Source organism: Perognathus longimembris, chromosome 4, assembly GCF_023159225.1.
Source record: "Perognathus longimembris pacificus isolate PPM17 chromosome 4, ASM2315922v1, whole genome shotgun sequence".
Taxonomy (NCBI): domain Eukaryota; kingdom Metazoa; phylum Chordata; class Mammalia; order Rodentia; family Heteromyidae; genus Perognathus; species Perognathus longimembris.
In genome coordinates, this window is record NC_063164.1 from 17,259,772 (window position 1) to 17,277,182 (window position 17,411).

A 17,411-nucleotide genomic window follows, 5' to 3' on the forward strand; every position below is an offset into this window, starting at 1 on the left:
GGAAGAGGGTAAAGAACCAAATATCCTATTCCTGGGTGTACTGCACTGGCCTAACTTCCTCTGTGACCTACAACTTAAAAGATTCCAACAGCTCCAAAGGTTAGAAAAAAAGTAACACACAAGCCTTCCTGGGACAATACTGAAACCATAGAAAAGTGTGGGGGAGGCTAAGAGAAATAAAAAATAGGGAGATATCACCACCACCGGGCCTAGAGGAATAGTTACCAAGTCTCAGGAAGAGTATGTAGATCAACAACTAATGGTGTTGTAGCCATCTACAGAAGTATCTTTATAGCAACTCCCTAGAGAAGCCCAGGGGAAATCTCCTAGATGTGCTGGCACCTCCCATTTACTCAACTTACTGAATCCCGAGAACCCAGATAGTGAGATAGGTTAAATACCTGGAAAGACTTCTGCTGGCTGGTCCCATGTACAATGAGACCAAAATACTCAATATTTCAATTTAACCTAACTCAAGGTGCCACAGATATGGCATATATATATATAATAGAAAATTACTCAGCCAGTTTCAAAACATCAAAACCAGTTGGACATTAACCTTGAACAAAAAAATCTCAAGGACAGGAAGCCTGAGTTCAAGCCCCAAACACACACACACACACACAATTAAAAAGATGTGAAATACTCCTTAAAAGAGCCAGGCACCAATAGCTTACACCTGTAATCCGAATACATTCTCCAGAGTAGAAGATGGCAAATGGAAGGCAGCCTGGGAAAAAGTCTATGAAACTGCTGCCAAAAAAAATTGATTTAAAAACCATCAATAAAAGCCAAGTGCTGATGGCACACATGGCACCACCAAAATGTAATTCCTTAAAAGCAAAATTTTGCATTTGTTTCAGAAAAGCGGAATGCTTATAACTAAGGCATATAACAACTACCCTATAAAACCCATCTGTTCTTACACTTCACCAGAAGACTAGAAGAGATTTCCAAATCTTATCAGTGCAAGGTTGTGGAGATCAGAAAAATCCAGTGATTACAAATCAGTAGAGTTAATTACAAATAACCACAAGGAAGACCATGTTGTTATATAAATTAACCCATTTATTGTAGAGAAAAACTCAGATGGTAGAGCTTTTACTGGTCTTTTAATTCCTTCAGTCTTCTAATGGCAGACTTGACTGTGACGGCAGAAGTGGTGCTGTTAAGAAAAAGGCAATTTCCAACATAATTAGAGCGACAAGCAAGAAAAATCTTTATTGTAACATGCTCAATGGGAGAGTGATCACTTAAGCACATGTAAGACTCTGATGATCACTTAAGCACATGTAAGACTCTGGCTTTAATCCCTAGCACCCTAAGCAAAAACTTCACCACCATTCAAGGGACACCTAAAAATCAAGCAAACCACCTCACATTGATGAGTGTGCAAATACCCACACTTCACTGTTTTTAAGAACAGAGCACCTTTGTTCTCATTTTTCCATAGGTGCTTTTTTGTGTATGATCTTAACATTTCTCCAAAATTTGTATAGTGAAATTAGCTGGTTTCTTCAACTATACAGTCCTAAACTCCCAAGACCGGAGGTGTGAAGGATTCTTAACAACTAGCCATACCTTAGGAGGCTAGAGTAACACTCAAGGCTTCAGGATAGCAAACATGGTTAGGTCTTGGAAGGTGGGCCTAATTTCCAAAAATGAATAAACTTAAGAAAAAAAGTAACCAATAATCATCAGATAGGCTTAGCTCTCAGTCAAGGTTCAGAAGACTCAAAATCCATTAGTGAAGCCAGGTGCTGGTGGCTCACACCTGTAATCCTAGCTACTCAGGAGACAGAGATCTAAGACTGGGGGTTTGAAGTCAGCCCAGCCAGCAAAGTCTTGGAGACAGTGATCTCCAACAACCAAAACACTGGAAGTACAAATGTACAAGTGTGGCTCAAGTAGCAGAGCACCAGCCTTTGAAGAAGCTAATGGACAGTGTTCAAGCCCTTAGTTCAAGGGTCAGTAGCGGCACTCAGACACACAAAATTCACCAGTGGACCTGCCCAATAATGTTTATAGTGACTCTCCCCCCTCTATGACTACAAAATTCTAAAGTAATATATGAATCAGACGGCCAGCTTTCACTTCAGTAGCTCTATTTCTACTCTTTGAATAAACGGAAAGTAAACAGTTAACACTAAGGAATTTTGGGGAGACATCCAAAGCATCTTTACCTTCCTCGCCTATTATGCAATTAAAATCTGAAGACCAGGTGCCAAACTGTGGAAAACAGTCCCTGTCTGGTCCACAAATAGCTCTAAGTACCGCAAAGCAGTTAAGACTCACTTGTAGGTCCAGGCGCCCCCAGCAACTGTTTTCATGCAGGAACCACAGTGCCAGATGCCCACAGCTCGCCTCTTCATCTTGGTCTAAAAAAGAACCAATTTTCAGCATGAATACAACCAACCTTTGTACACAATAAACCAACTATCTACTCATGCACAATTGCAAGTCAATACGAAAACACCTTTCCAAGGAGGCCTACCTCAGCTGCAAAGAAACTTCGGCCCCCACCTCCAGAGACCTCTGCCCCCCCCCTTCCTTACCTTGCCACAGAAGGAGCAGGTGTACTTGGCGTGCTGACTGATTTCTATTTTTTTCACCATCTTCCGGAGTGAGGCACCGTATCGGGTGCCGTATTTACCGACGATGCCGACCTTCTTGGTGCGTTTGGCCTGTTTATATACGAAGGAACGTCTGAGTAACGACTTCTAGAGTCGAGCCCTGCATCTCCACCTCACCTCCGCTGTGACCTCATGTCCCCCACGTTCAGTGCCGCCATACCGGCGTCCCCAGTCTCCCCGTGCCCGGAGACAAGAAGGTTCGATGGGCTAGGCCCCACCAAGCCGCCCCCGCCTCAGCGCCTGGAATGAGGCCTACAAGCGCGGGGAGGGCACGGAGGCCGTGGTAGAACGCAAGACAAGGCAGATGGATGGAGGACGGTGTCGGCCAAAACGCTGAGAGGACGGATGCGGACGGATGAAGATTTATGCCATAGGAAAACCAACACTCACCATGTTGCCGCAACTCAGGTCCAGGCCCAGAGAGGAAGAGCCTTCCTGCGCAGGCGCGGTTTTAGGCAGGAGACCGGAAGTAATGATAACGTCCTTGCTAGGAACTCAGCTCTATGGTCTGGAGGATTTGGTTTTTTTCTGCCGTTTACTCCCCCTGGAGGCAGGTATGCATATTACAATGATTTCCTTCATGCTGTCCACAAGGAAACAAACGGGTTTTAAGTGACTTCTAAAACAAACAAGTTGTAAGGTTTTAGACAGCTCTCAGAACATGTTCACGTAAGTCACATTTATGAGTGATGCCGTTTCTGAAAGAATGAATGAAAGAACGGATAGGTAAAGAGCCTGAAGTTCCCTAAGCCTGACTTGAAAGCTGGGTGGAATTAACTGTTCCTGTAGAGTATCACCCTTCAGCTTCTTTCTGGGGGCTCTCGTTTTGTTTTGTTTTATTGGGGCGGGGGGGGGGGGGGAGACTTGTCTTGTGGGGGGGTTTTGTTGTTGGTAGTGGCATTTTTGACTTAAGGTTTTGTTTTTGTTTGGTCATGGTCCTGGGGCTTGACTTCTAGGCCTGGGCTCTGCCCTTGAGCTTCTTTGGCTCAAGGCTGGTACTCTACCACTTGACTCACACTTTCACTTCCCAGTTTCTGGTGGTTAACTGGCTATAAGAATCTCATGGACTTTCCTGCCCAGGCTGGCTTCAAACAGTGCCATGGTCAGATCTTTGGTTTTTTTTGTGTTTTTTTTTGCCAGTCCTGGGCCTTAAACTCAGGGCCTGAGCACTGTCCCTGGCTTCTTTTTGCTCAAGGCTAGCTAGCACTCTGCCACTTGAGCCACAGCGCCACTTCTGGCCATTTTCAATATATGTGGTGCTGGGGACTCGAACCCAGGGCTTCATGTATAGGAGGCAAGCACTCTTGCCACTAGGCCATATTCCCAGCCCTTTGTTTTGTTTTTGTTTTTGCCAGCCCTGGGCCTTGGACTCAGGGCCTCAGCACAGTCCCTGGCTTCTTTTTGCTCAAGGCTAGCACTCTGCCACTAGAGCCACAGCGCCACTTCTGGCCATTTTCAATATATGTGGTGCTGGGGACTCGAACCCAGGGCTTCATGTATAGGAGGCAAGCACTCTTGCCACTAGGCCATATTCCCAGCCCTTTGTTTTGTTTTTGTTTTTGCCAGCCCTGGGCCTTGGACTCAGGGCCTCAGCACAGTCCCTGGCTTCTTTTTGCTCAAGGCTAGCACTCTGCCACTTGAGTCACAGCGCCACTTCTGGCCATTTTCTACATATGTGGTGCTGGGGAATCGAACTCAGGGCTTCATATATATGAGGCAAGCACTCTTGCCACTAGGCCATATTCCCAGCCCCATGGTCAGATCTTAACCTCCGAAGTAGTTTAGTATTATAGGCATGAGACACCAGAGCCCAGTGGCTCTTTAATTTTGATGGCCTGCTCCAGCCTTTTCAGAATCTGCTTTCCAGGACCCTTCTTGAAGTGTCAGGCCCAAAGCCTTAAACACCGGCAAGTTGGTCTGTAACCACAATGATGTTAGCAGTCCCCCCAACCAAGGTCCACAAAGGGAGTGGAATGTGCTCAAGCTATGGCAGTCTGTGGATGTGATCACAAGGCTCTGACTTCTGATCACTCCTTCCCTCCATGGATGGAAGAATGGCATGATCCAAGGTGTTAAACCCTTCTTCTCTAAGAGGAAAAGGTTCTTGAGGATGATGCTAGAAGCTCTTCATAAAATGATGTTTGTTTGCTGAGTGCCAGTGGCTCAAACTGGTTTCCTAGCTACTCGGGAGGCTGATCTGAGGATTGCTGTTCAAAGCCAGCCAGGGCAGGAAAGTCTGTGAGACTCCTATCTCCAATTAATCACCAGAACACCAGAAGTAGAGCTGTGGCCCAAAGTGGTAGAGCTCTAGTCTTGAGCAAAAGAGCTCAGGGACAGCACCCAGGCCCTGAGTTCAAAGCCCCATGACCACCAACAATGAAATGATACCCGTCCCCAGGCACTATACATTAAGACAAAAATGTAGTCATAGTGGTGTAAACGAATGGGATTGGTCAATGAAGTGTTGAGAAATTGGTGATGGTCTTCATGTTCCAATCTGGGCCTCTCAGCCAAGCAGGAGTAATGCTAAGCTGCCTGTCCCAGTTTGGTTGAGCAGATCCAGTGGCCGGCTGCTGGGGCGGCCCACCCTGAGCTGAGGTAAGCCCTCTGGCTCTCTAGAGCCTAATTCTGATTACATTTAGACAATGTGCTGCCTATCTGTGCATCCTCTCCTGCCTCTGGCTTTTAGGGAATGGGGGTAGGGCAGTGCATGAGGAAGAATGTGACAGAAAGCAGCTGAAAATGAGCCACTCCATAATAAGAGGAAATTGCTCATGTTCAGAGCAATTTTATCAAAACTGAACAATTCTCCCTAAATAGCATGCCCAAGGATGTACAAATAGCACTGTCATAAAATCAGCCCTAAGTGACTTCGAAAATTGTCTCTCTCATAAAGTCTCAATTTGTCTTATCTGTGGGGCAGTAAATCTCCTCCCCTATTAGAGGACCATCAAGTATGGAGGGCATTTACAGCCGAAGCTGTGGTAAAAGTCTCTTTTGAGTCATCGGTGCTATTCAGGAGCACTCAAAGTTTTCTCGTCATCTGTGGAAAAATAAATAAGTTAAAAGTCACCCCCTTCCCCCCCAAAAGTTGTTCTTCCAGCCGTGAAGGCAACCAGACCTCACATGGAACAAGTTATTCTGGAAAGAAATCACGGGCACAAGTGTGGTTCTCAATTCATGTCACGCCAGAGATGCAAAAGGTTTTATGCAAAGAGTTTATTTAACCCGCTAATCTTCACAGAAGTACCTGGTAACCACAGACAAAACCTAGGCTTGAACAGCATGATGCAGGCTCAGGCTGAGCCATAGGCTCCGCAAGAAGAGGCAAGGCCTGGACATTGAGAAAGTATCAGGGTGTTTGAAGTGGATTCAGGAGTACATATGTGTTCTTTCCTTCCTTCCTCATCTCCCCAGCAGATTCTTTTTAAAATCAGTATAGTTACTATAATGGGGATTTCCAAGGGCATTTACCCAGACAATGCACCCAGCAGGAGACCAATAAGAAACAATATCCAAACATTTCAGAATGGGTCATTTTCACTATTACAAATGTGATAACACTTTTTATAAGAACAAATTCTAGATATTGGGAATGAATTATCATGGCCAGGTGCTTCTGGCTCACATCTGTAATTCTAGCTACTCAGTAGGCCGAGATCTGTGAATCCCAATTGTTTTTTTTCTGGTGGTTAATTGGAGCTAAATCTCATGGACTTTTCTGCCCGGGCAGGCTTTGAACGATGATCCTCAGATTTCAGCCTCCTAAGTAACTAGGATTACAGGAATGAGCCACCATTACCCAGCTTTCATGCGTGTTTCTTAAATATAGTATGATATAAATGCATAGAACCTATCTGTAGATATGGAGACAGGTGAGGAAATAATGTTCTTTCTGAAAGTTTCTCAAGCTCTATGACCACAAAATGTTTCTGCTTCCCAGGCCTAAACTCATCCCAAAGATTTTTCTCTAGTGGGATAATATCTTTTTTTCCATTAAAGAACTAAGTTGGGTGTCTCTGAGTCTGCCACTGACTGTCTATGAATCACCTTAAACTCAGCAAGTCCATCACCAAACCCTTCATTTCACTCTGCTCCCCACCTAGCTCTGGTTCTTTTGTCTCTTTGTTCAGATGAAACCTAAGGTTCCATCCCATCCCCTCTTCCTCATCTGCTCTCCTTCAAAATTCATATTGACTCTGACTACCTCTTACGTAGCCTTCACCTCTTCCCCTGCTTCAGCTACCCACCCGTAGTCACACCCAGCCTCAACCTTGGGAGAGCTGCAGGAGCTCAATAGCTTCCTACGCAATGCCAGCTCCTCCTGCTCTGTTTTCTATGTACATACGAATTGTTGTGAAATAGTTCTCTCTTTGTAAAATTGTTCTCTCTTTTAAGGTTATAATCAGACCATCTCCTACCTCTGCTCAAAACCATTCAGTGGTTGGTGTGGTGGCACAGATGTGTAGTCCCAGCACTTGGAAGGCAGAGACAGGAGGATGGCAAGTTGGAGGCCTGGTCTACGTAGTGAGTTTCTGTCTCAAGAATCAAACCAAACATAAACACACCACTTGTTGCTTTTTTATGCATACTTAAAACTAAGTCCAGATTCCTTTTTGTTTTCTTGTCTGCCAGGACTCAAAGTCGGTATCTGACACTTTTGCTGGAAGACACTCTACCACCTGATCCATGCCTCCAGCCTGGTGACCTTTACATTGAACTGTGTGCTCTCCATGACTCAGCTCTTTCTGAGCTAATAATGTCATTACCTATTGTTCTCCGCTGTCCCCATGACATTCTGCTGAGGGAACACAAGAGCCATCAGCCACATGTGGCAATTAAACACTTGAAGCATGGCTAGTCCAAACTAAGATGCCGTGATACACGTGCACTGGGATCTCAAAGACTGATAGAGCAAATAAATGATGAACTTTTCATTAATTTTTTTTTTTTAACGTGATAGGCATGAACTTCAGAGGTACAGCCTTTGCCCACCATCTGTAAGGCCCTGAGATGCTGAGTTCCCAGCAACAAACACACACACACACACACACACACACACACACACACACACACACACACAATTTATGCTGAAACGACATTTTGAATATATTGGTTCAATGTGTTATCTTTTTAAGACAGTTTATTAGAAAAGTGAAAATCACACACGTGGCTTGCATTACACTGCCATTCAATGAAGTTACTCATGTTACTCTAAGGAGCTGACAGCCTGTGGCGATGTGCCCCACCAATCCACTGCCTGCTCCCATGGACAGTGGGCTATGGATGGTTTTTACATGTAAGACAGTTACAAGAAAAGTCAAAAGAATAATTGGTAACACATGAAAATGTTAAAAATTCAAATCTCGGTGTTCATAAAAAGAACTTTATTGGAAAAGAGGATTACCAAGTATTGCTTCTTCTACTGAATAAACCCCCCAAATGCATATTTTTCTTTTGTACAGGGAGCTAGGATCAGCATTTAGGCACTGTCTGGCACAAATTAGGGGCTCTACACATACAGTCATAAAATTCTTAAAATCTAGATATTGGAGGTTGTGTAGGGAGCACTTCATTACTTAAAGAATGTGAATTACCACAATTACAAGCCACTCTTCTTTTCTAAGGTTAATTAAGCCCCCAGGCAAGTCCCCACATAGGAACACAGAATGGAAAATACTACTGGGTTTGGGGACAGACCCAGATAATGCTAGGTGACAAGAGGAACACGGGCATTATAAACAAGATTTCTGATTTGCTTTGAATAAATTCCATGATTTTTAATTACTTCGTTTTTTTCCCCCCTGAATCCTCTTAGAAAGGAGAAGTAAAGCTGTCCCAGTTATCAAAAAATTCAAATTTCCCTTTCTTTGGTGGACTGGCAGTCAATGTGTTTTCATCTAGGGTATCTCCTAAAGAACCATTTTCAGAGGTTGTTGAAGTACTTCCTGGGTCAAAGGACTCTGCTGCTTCCAGGAGCTCTAGGTCACTCCCATCTTCCTCAAATGACTTCTGGAATAGGTCATAGATTGTCTGCTGCTTTGGGTCCTTCATTAGAAAAAGGAAAGAAAAGGTAAAAGGAAGAACCCAAGTTCCATCACTGACCCTTCTCCCCTGTATCCTGCAAGAGAGCTCCACGGTGACAGACAGTACATTTTATGCCATCTGTGAGCTTCATGGTAATGAACCAAACTTCTCAGTAAATGATTTACCTAAAGCAGCCTCCCTCCTTTAGTGCCTGGCATCTTTTCTGCTGCTCATTGGGTTAGGAATAAAGAGGGGTGGGAGTGACAGTAACAAAGGAGCTGTTCCTCCACTATAACTTATGTTGGAGATATTTTCTCCCTTCCTTTCCAAATTCAGTGCTGTAGGATCTCTAGTATCTCATTTCCTCCTGACCCACCTTGTTTGCAGAGTGGATACCTATCCCTGTGTCTGATGATGTTCAAGCTCCATATGGTCAAAATGCCCACTGACTACTGATCTACTGAACTCTCCAAGGTCATTTCCCACCCTGACCATCTTTTGGCCAATTTAAACATTTTAAACATCTCCACAGACATCTACATTTCCATAAAACTAATCTGTTGTTTGTGTGTGTGTGTGTGTGTGTGTGTGTGTGTGTGTGTGTGTGTGTGTGTGTGTGTGTGTGTGTCTGGTCCTGGGGCTTGAGCCTCAAGGCCTGGGTGCTACCATTGGGCTCCTTTTGCTCAAGGCTAATACTTCACCACTTGAGCCACAGTGCCACTTCCAACTTTTTTTGTGATTAATTGGGAGATAAGAATCTCATGGACTTTCCTGCCCGAGCTGGCTTTGAATCCCAATCCTCAGATCTCAACCTCCAGAATAGGTAGGATTGGGGGGCTGGGAATATGGCCTAGTGGCAAGAGTGCTTGTCTCCTATACATGAAGCCCTGGGTTCAATTACCCAGCACCACATATATAGGAAACAGCCAGAAGTGGCGCTGTGGCTCAAGTGGCAGAGTGCTAGCCTTGAGCACAAAGAAGCCAGGGACAGTGCTCAGGCCCTGAGTCCAAGGCCCAGGACTGGCAAAAAAAAAAAAAAAACACAAACAAACAGAATAGGTAGGATTGCAGGCATGAGCCACCAGCGCCTGGCTTGGAACACAGCATTTTAACACACTTATATTCAAGATGGATCATCTCATAGCAGGATACAACAGGGGGCAGCAGCAAACCACTGCTAGTAGAAATACCTGTTCATTTGCATGTGATTAAGGTAATGGTAATACTACTGAAAACTTGGAGCATGCATAATTAGTTGGAAGAAAAGTCCAAGATCAGATTAATATTTCATTTCCCCTCTCAGAAGGAAGGCTATCTTACTGAAACAACCTCTTTTGCTTTTGTCTCCTGTATAGGAGGTAACATTATGTTCTTTTTCCTAGCTGTTAATAAAAATTTCACCCCATCTTAATAAAAATAAGCTGATATGGTTTTAATCAAAATAAGCACTGATAGCGCGTTTTTATCTCTGGAGCAAGGTTATGAGGAAAGGAGGACTTCATATCACGTGTCTTTGTGCCTTCCACAGCCCTTCCTGAAGCACCATGTAGACAGAGCATCTGTGGATGCACAACCTCTATGGTTCACTGGAGCCTCTACAGGGAGGGCCTTGGGAAGGATCTGCTATTTTCAGTGAAGGACAAGTGGTGGTTACTGGTTATGTGTACTGCACCTTTCTTTACACGAAGACACCAACTACTTAAGCTACAAGGGTATTTTAATTCATTCATTTAACTGAGAGGAAGATAGTCTTAAGAGGTATAATCTGGATATCTTTCTAAGTAGACTCATGACATGAATAATAAAAAATAAATACCGATAAGGTTCATTTACATTATTTTGCACTTGTATTTTAGGCAGAAATTCTTAGCTAATTCAGAGTAATTGAGGGAAGGTCAAGATGAGAAAATGAGTTCTCAAATGGGAATCCTTTTCCAGTGTCACAGGGCAACCTAGATTCTGTTAACACATAAATTCATCATTCTAGGCTGGGAATTTGGCTAAGTGGTAGAGTGCTTGCCTTGTATACAAGAAGCCCTGAGTTCGATTATTCAGCACCACATATATAGAAAAAGCCACAAGGGGTGCTGTGGCTCAAGTGGTAGAGTACTAGCCTTGAGCAAAAAGAAGCCAGGGAGAGTGCTCAGGCCCTGAGTTCAAGCCCCAGGACTGGCAAAAAATAAAAATAAAAATTCATCATTCTGCTGAGTTAGCTTTCAAAAGCTTAAAAATAAGATTGTTTTTAAATTGGCTTAGTAATTGTTTTTTGTCTAAAATGATAACTTAGTTGATATTTAAAAATATGATCTGAGGGCTGGGGATATAGCCTAGTGGCAAGAGTGCCTGCCTCGGATACACGAGGCCCTAGGTTCGATTCCCCAGCACCACATATACAGAAAACGGCCAGAAGCGGCGCTGTGGCTCAAGTGGCAGAGTGCTAGCCTTGAGCGGGAAGAAGCCAGGGACAGTGCTCAGGCCCTGAGTCCAAGGCCCAGGACTGGCAAAAAAAAAAAAAAAAAAAAATGATCTGAGTCTTGTCAATAATGACATGAGGAAAAATGGATTTACTTGGTATGTAAATGTAAATCAATAGTCAAACTCTTTTTTTTTTTTTTTTTTTGCCAGTCCTGGGGCTTGAACTCGGGGCCTGGGTATTGTCCCTAAGCTTCTTTTACTCAAGGCTAGCACTCTACCACTTGAGCCACAGCACCACTTCTGGCTTTTTCTGAGTAGTTTATTGGAAATAAGAGTCTCACTGACTTTCCTGCCCCAGCTGGCTTTGAACCATAGTCCTCGGATCTCAGCCTCTGGTAGCTGGGATTAAAGACATGAGCCAGTAGAACCTGGATCGGACTCTTAATGTTACAGTCACCTACAAAATCCATCCATTTAACTCAACTTCCAATATTCAGCAACTACAGAGGAAGGATAAGGCACCTCAGTTCCCGGATGACTATACCGCCACAAGGCTGCCTTTCTATCTGAGGCTCTGACTAGCCCAAATCCTTGACCATCTGAGCTAGTCCCAGAGCCTCTTGCTCCAGTGCCAGATGAAACCCTAGAGCCACAGACAGCCTGAGAAGTGAATCACACCTTGCTTCCCTAGGTCCCAAGGGCTAGGCTGACAGCTTGATGCCTCCCTTCCGTCCGGGGACAGGCAGCCAGGGGCTAGCCTTACCTTGTAGAAGTAATCAGTGGCTTCTGTCATTTCTGAGAAATTGGTCTCTGAAAGGCCAGCTTCTCCTAGAACTTTAATCTTCTCTTGAATCAAGGGCCTATCAGGGAGAAATGAACAGTAGTGAACACAATTTGCCAGAAGTAGCAGCTGATTAGAACAAAGCCGCCCTGCTCTTCTTTAAGGGACTGGGAGGTGGTAACTGGCTCCCATCTTTGCATCTCACAAGGCTTCAGGATCTACCCTGAAACATTTGCCCCTCTCAGTTGTAACCAACCTCCACCTTAGGGCTCATTAGACCTGGTTCAATATTCTTCCTAATGGAAGATGTGCAAGAAATAAACACTGCTTCACTATAAGAATTTTGCAAGCCTGGCGATGTTATGAGCTGTGCTATGAACCAGTCCACTGAACACAGAGGGAAATGAGCAGTCCACGTGCACTGCAGAGGTCCTACACTTTGGTCGATGAGGCTAGACGAAGGGGTCAGTGGACACTAAGGAGATAGCTGAGAAACAACATCAGGAATGAAGAAATGTGACTGGGAAAGAATACTGGGGAATTTGTTTTTAGGTGACAGACCCAAAACGCTGTGGTTGAACATGTGATCCCAGCCCTACTAATAGAACACTGCACAGTCTAGGCTGAGCCTGCCCCTCTTGGCATCCAGAAGCGGCAGATGTAGATGATCAATGCAGTGATCATCCTACATATCACAAAAGAGAAAAGGAGGCTGCTTATCCTAACAACCATCTTTCTACATTGTTACAACCACTTCCTACTGCTCTCCTCTTCATCTTGAGCCAGTGGGAAAGCAACCACCTCCCCTTAGTTCTACAGGATCTTCTCCTGCATCTGGCAAGTTCCCAGAGAATGACAGTGTCACAGTGCCAACACTGTCATGCTGGTGAGCCATGACTAATGGGTCTCCAGAGGTCTCAGCAAGAGTGAAAGCACCCCCGGAGCACAGAAAACAGTGTCCACCCTCGATTCACTCCACATCCAGCGAGGCATACCAAAGGTAGTCATCTGCCGTGCCTTTTGCAACCAGGTAGTGAATACCCACGGAGTTTGTCTGTCCGATGCGGTGCACCCGGTCCTCAGCCTGGATCAGTACCTGTGTGCCCAGGGATCAAGACAGCTTAGGGAGAGGCCTGGAGCAGTCCCCCCAATCACAGCATGTAACCTCTTGTCCCCGAGCCCCACCTCAGCCCTTCCTCCTCAGAGCATTTCACTATCTCTCAGACCTGACATTTAAGAATAGTTAAACCCGGGTGGGGGACCTAGAACTTTCAAGGATCTCTGTGGAGGTGCTGGGTGATGAAGTGAAGAATGTTCAGGCCCCATCATCGAGCTATATGCTGAGGGGAAACGAGGGAAACCTGGCACATCTTCCTCTCTCTCTCTCTCTCTCTCTCTCTCTCTCTCTCTCTCTCTGTGTGTGTGTGTGTGTGTGTGAGTGTTATTTGTTTGTCAGTTACGGGGCTTGAATGCAGGGCCTGGGCACTGTCTCTGAGCTTTTGAACTCTATCACTTTGAGCCACAGCTCTACTTCTGGTTTTCTGGTGGTTTAATCTTCTAAAGAACTAGAAACATCACACCCAGGAAAGTAGCCGTATATGGCTAGAAGTGGGGTGGTATTTTCATATGCCATATACTGCATAATAAGTAACTAAAATCAAGAGCATTGTTTCTTTCCTTGACAGCTGTGACCTTAGAGTCCACCTATTGTTAAAGCACTCACTGAAGTATGCCCAGCGAAAGCCACACATCAGAGCATGAGAGGGAAATAACTTGTTTTCTGAAGTTTAAGGAGAAAAATTTTGTGAGTTCTAATTATTCTGTTGTGGCAGCCTTCGGCATGACTGTGATCAGTCAGGCTGGGGGCTTGTGATATACAGGGAACACTCAGCACTGTCATTCTGGGTGAAGACCCCCTGGCCAAGCAGCTCACTGAGATGGCCAATAGAAAGAAGCACTGGCTTCTTTCCCAGTGGGCTTCAACCCAATGCTGCTGCACGCGCCCCTAAAGGTTCAGCTCTGCAGCACCGGCTGACCACCCGGGCTCTCTGTACCCAGGTTCCTCGCAGAGGTGAAGTCTAGGGCTCCTTTACCACCCTGGTTTTCCTTCTGATAAGATAGAACCACTGATTCTGCGGACTACCATGAAGACCTAAGAGGCAGTGCTTGAAAGGAGTGAAAACTCACGCAATGAAACTAGACCGGGGAAAGCTTGCAGACCCGTCTCTCTGACTCCCCCAGAAACAAGCGTGCCCAGGGAGATTCCAGTCCTCTGCGCCCCTTACCCCTGGGTTCCAAAAGAGCTCGGCAAACACTACTAGGTCAGCTGAGGAGAAGGTGAGGCCCATGTTGGCGGCCGTGATGGACAGCACTGCCACTGAGTGTCCCTCTGACAGCTGGAACCGCTGGCACAGCTCCTCTCGGTGGGCCGACGGGGTGGAGCCGTCAATGCGGATGTGCTGCACATGCTGCAGAGACAGGGGAAACTCAGGAGAAGGCCTGCTCAGCAGGGTCCCAGAGACTGCCTGGCCCTCTGCTCCGGGACACAACCGTGTACTCACATACCACCCTAAGAAAAAACTCGGAGACCCTTTGCACACAGTGCTCAAGTTCCCCCACGGCGAAATTGTGCGAAACGACAGGATGACATCAACCTGGACGCTGACTTCAGTACAACCCCCTGATCTTCAGATTTCCCTTCCTGCATGCACGGGTGCTCTACACATTTTTGTCACTCAAGTGCACTTTCATGTGGTCACCTCCGCAAGGATCCTTCTCTATTTCTTTTAGAACCACACTCACCTCCCTTCTTTCTTCTCAGTCCTTAACCTCTGCTACGAGCTGGTTCTGCAGTTCTAAAATATCTCATTTCCTGAATGCTATGCACATGTGATCATGCAATGTGTAATTTTTTGGGGGGAAAGGGCTTTTTTTTTTTTTCAGTCAGTACTATTTTGTGTGTGTTTATGGAGCCACCAAGTAACAATTATCTCTCTGTTATTGAGGAGGAGAATCCACTTATGTATATGCACATAATTTAATGTCTATCTACTGAAGGACATCTGAGCTGATGTAGACTGGGATACTACATATAAAGTAGGTAGGAATGGTCATGATCAGATTATTGTGTGAACATTAAGTTTTCCTTTCTGTCAGATAAATGCCCAAGAATTACTGCTGGACTGTATGTAACTGCATGCTTAGCTTAGCTGTGTTAAGGGGCATTTATGTTCACTCTTTCAAATGATAAAACACTATAAGGAAAATAGAAATAGTAATCATGCCAGTTTTTTTTTTATTTTCTGTCATTCTTTTCTCAGTGTATATGGTACATAGTTTAACTTAAAATTTTTATTTCCTATTTTCTCCAACAAATATCATATTTTGAGTAAGCTACTAACAAGCTTTCCAAAGTTTGATTTTTACTGGCTCTATTTTATTATGTGCCAATAGTACAACTCAACTGATTTCTCTTTCTGCTGACTTAGGGGGTTTCCAGTTTTCCCTCAAAAAGAAGGGTTGGCAGATGTCCATCCACAGGTAATTTTACACAAGAAGCACACATATACAATAGAATATTCTCAGCACTAAAAAGAATGGACTGATAACACATACAAATCCCAAAATACATCGAATGAAACTAGATCCCCCACGTACATATATACTCAGATTACACATTCACAAAAAAACTAAAAAATGCAAACTAACCCAGTGAAAATAAATCAGTGGAAGCCTGGAGATATTGAAGGAAAAACTGATGACAGGGGACCAAGTAAATGGGTTGATGGAGATGCTTGATATCCTCTCATCAAATTACATGCTTTATGTGCAGTGGCAATGATGATACTTGAAGACATGGTGGCTCATTCCTGTAATACCAGCATTCAGTAGGTTGGGGCAGGAGGATTGAAAAGTTCAAGGCCTGCTTGGGCTACACAGCAAGACCTTGTCTTAACTCCCCTCCCTCACTCTTGCAAGTAAAACATCTTTTTTTTTTTTTTTTTTTTGCCAGTCCTGGGCCTTGGACTCAGGGCCTGAGCACTGTCCCTGGCTTCTTTTTGCTCAAGGTTAGCACTCTACCACTTGAGCCACAGCGCCACTTCTGGCCTTTTTCTATATATGTGGTGCTTGGGAATCAAACCCAGGGCTTCATACATATGAGGCAAGCACTCTTGCCACTAGGCCATATTCCGAGCCCCGCAAGTAAAACATCTTCCTCTCCCTAAATGAAATCCAAGTATCAAGACATAAAGGATAAACTTAATTTAAGGCTCCTTGATATCACTGGTCAACTTCCCAACACAAAGTGGGAGCATGTTATCTTGGTGCACTTTTATCAACAGCGAGCATCACACATTTTTAAATCTTGGCTGATTTGATGAGGCAAAACATTTATCTTGTAGCTAGCTGTGGTGATGAACACTTGTAATCCCAGAACTAGGGAGGCTGAAGCAGGAGGTTTGGGGGTTCAAGGCCAAACCAGGCTATACTATAGTAAAACCTCATCAAACATTTTTCTTTTTATATTATCTTTCACCACCTTCTCTCCTCCTCCTCCTCCTCTTTTTCTCTTCAAGATTTTTTTTTCCAGTTCCACTCCTGGGGCTTAAGCTCAGGGTCCGGGTGCTCTCCCTGAGCTTTAGTGCACAAGGTATTAGTGCTCTAACCACTTGAGCCATTTCTAGCTTTTTTGTGGTGGTTAACTGGAAATAAAAGAGTCTGAGAGATTTTTCTACCCAGGCAGGTAAAAAAAAAGTTTGCAACTATGGAAATAGAATAATGAAACCTGTTGTTTAGAAAGGGGGAAGAGGGGAGGTAAGGAAAGTGATAGAGGGGTAAGACTGATTAGAAATATATAGTAAACATGTATGGAAATATAACAATGAAATCCTCTCCTCCATCACTGCTAATGCAAACTATTAAAATATGATTAAAAGGCAGAGATCTGAAAGAATAAAATACCTAGGTAAGATTTTTTTAAGTATAGAAAAACTAAAGAAGGTAATATAAACAACTTATAATCAACATTAATATTTTGGTATATATTTTCAGGTTTTCTTCTTCCACATGGTAATTTCTTTAAAAAATTAAATTACCATGACTAGTAAAGATGTTTCTATCCATCTTAATCCCCAAATATATCCAGGGCATACATGCTGTCCCTAAATCTTTTTTCTCAAGGCAAGAGCTCTACCACTGGAGCCACAGCCCAAACTTCTGGCTTTCTAGAGGTTAAATGAAGATAAGAGTTTCATAGGTTTTCCTTTCACAGAGTAACCCAAGATTACAGGTGTAAGCCAATGGCACTTGACCATATTGTTTTTTTAACAACATATCTCAGACTTTATTCCATACACATACATGCCAGACAAACATCAAGAGCTTCAACTTTAAAGCTTCCTTAGATTTTTATTTTATTTATTTATCTATCTATCTATCTATCTATCTATCTATCTATCTATCTATCTATCTATCTATCTATTTATGCCAGTCCTGGGGCTTGGATTCAGGGCCTGAGCACTGTCCCTGGCTTCTTTATGCTCAAGGCTAGCACT

The 17,411-nt window shown here is 44.1% G+C and overlaps 2 protein-coding genes across 4 annotated transcripts in view; both read right to left on the reverse strand.

The window, feature by feature from the left end:
* Positions 1 to 1,053: 1,053 nt before the first annotated feature.
* Positions 1,054 to 3,105, reverse strand: Rpl37a (ribosomal protein L37a). Its single transcript, XM_048344799.1, has 4 exons — positions 3,024 to 3,105; positions 2,556 to 2,684; positions 2,296 to 2,378; positions 1,054 to 1,165 (listed from the first exon to the last, which is right to left on the reverse strand). The coding sequence occupies exons 1-4, from the start codon at positions 3,024 to 3,026 to the stop codon at positions 1,102 to 1,104; spliced, it is 279 nt and encodes a 92-aa protein (XP_048200756.1). The 5' UTR covers positions 3,027 to 3,105; the 3' UTR covers positions 1,054 to 1,101.
* Positions 3,106 to 8,227: 5,122 nt separating this feature from the next.
* Positions 8,228 to 17,411, reverse strand: part of Smarcal1 (SWI/SNF related, matrix associated, actin dependent regulator of chromatin, subfamily a like 1) — a 53,652-nt gene continuing 44,468 nt past the window's right edge. For all 3 annotated transcript variants that reach the window (XM_048344796.1, XM_048344797.1, XM_048344798.1), the window contains exons 15-18: positions 14,142 to 14,324; positions 12,852 to 12,952; positions 11,839 to 11,935; positions 8,228 to 8,681 (exon numbers count right to left, since the gene is read on the reverse strand). In XM_048344796.1, coding sequence (XP_048200753.1) covers positions 8,448 to 8,681; positions 11,839 to 11,935; positions 12,852 to 12,952; positions 14,142 to 14,324 — 615 coding nt within the window. In that variant the 3' untranslated portion in view covers positions 8,228 to 8,447. The remainder of the gene's footprint in view (positions 8,682 to 11,838; positions 11,936 to 12,851; positions 12,953 to 14,141; positions 14,325 to 17,411) is intronic.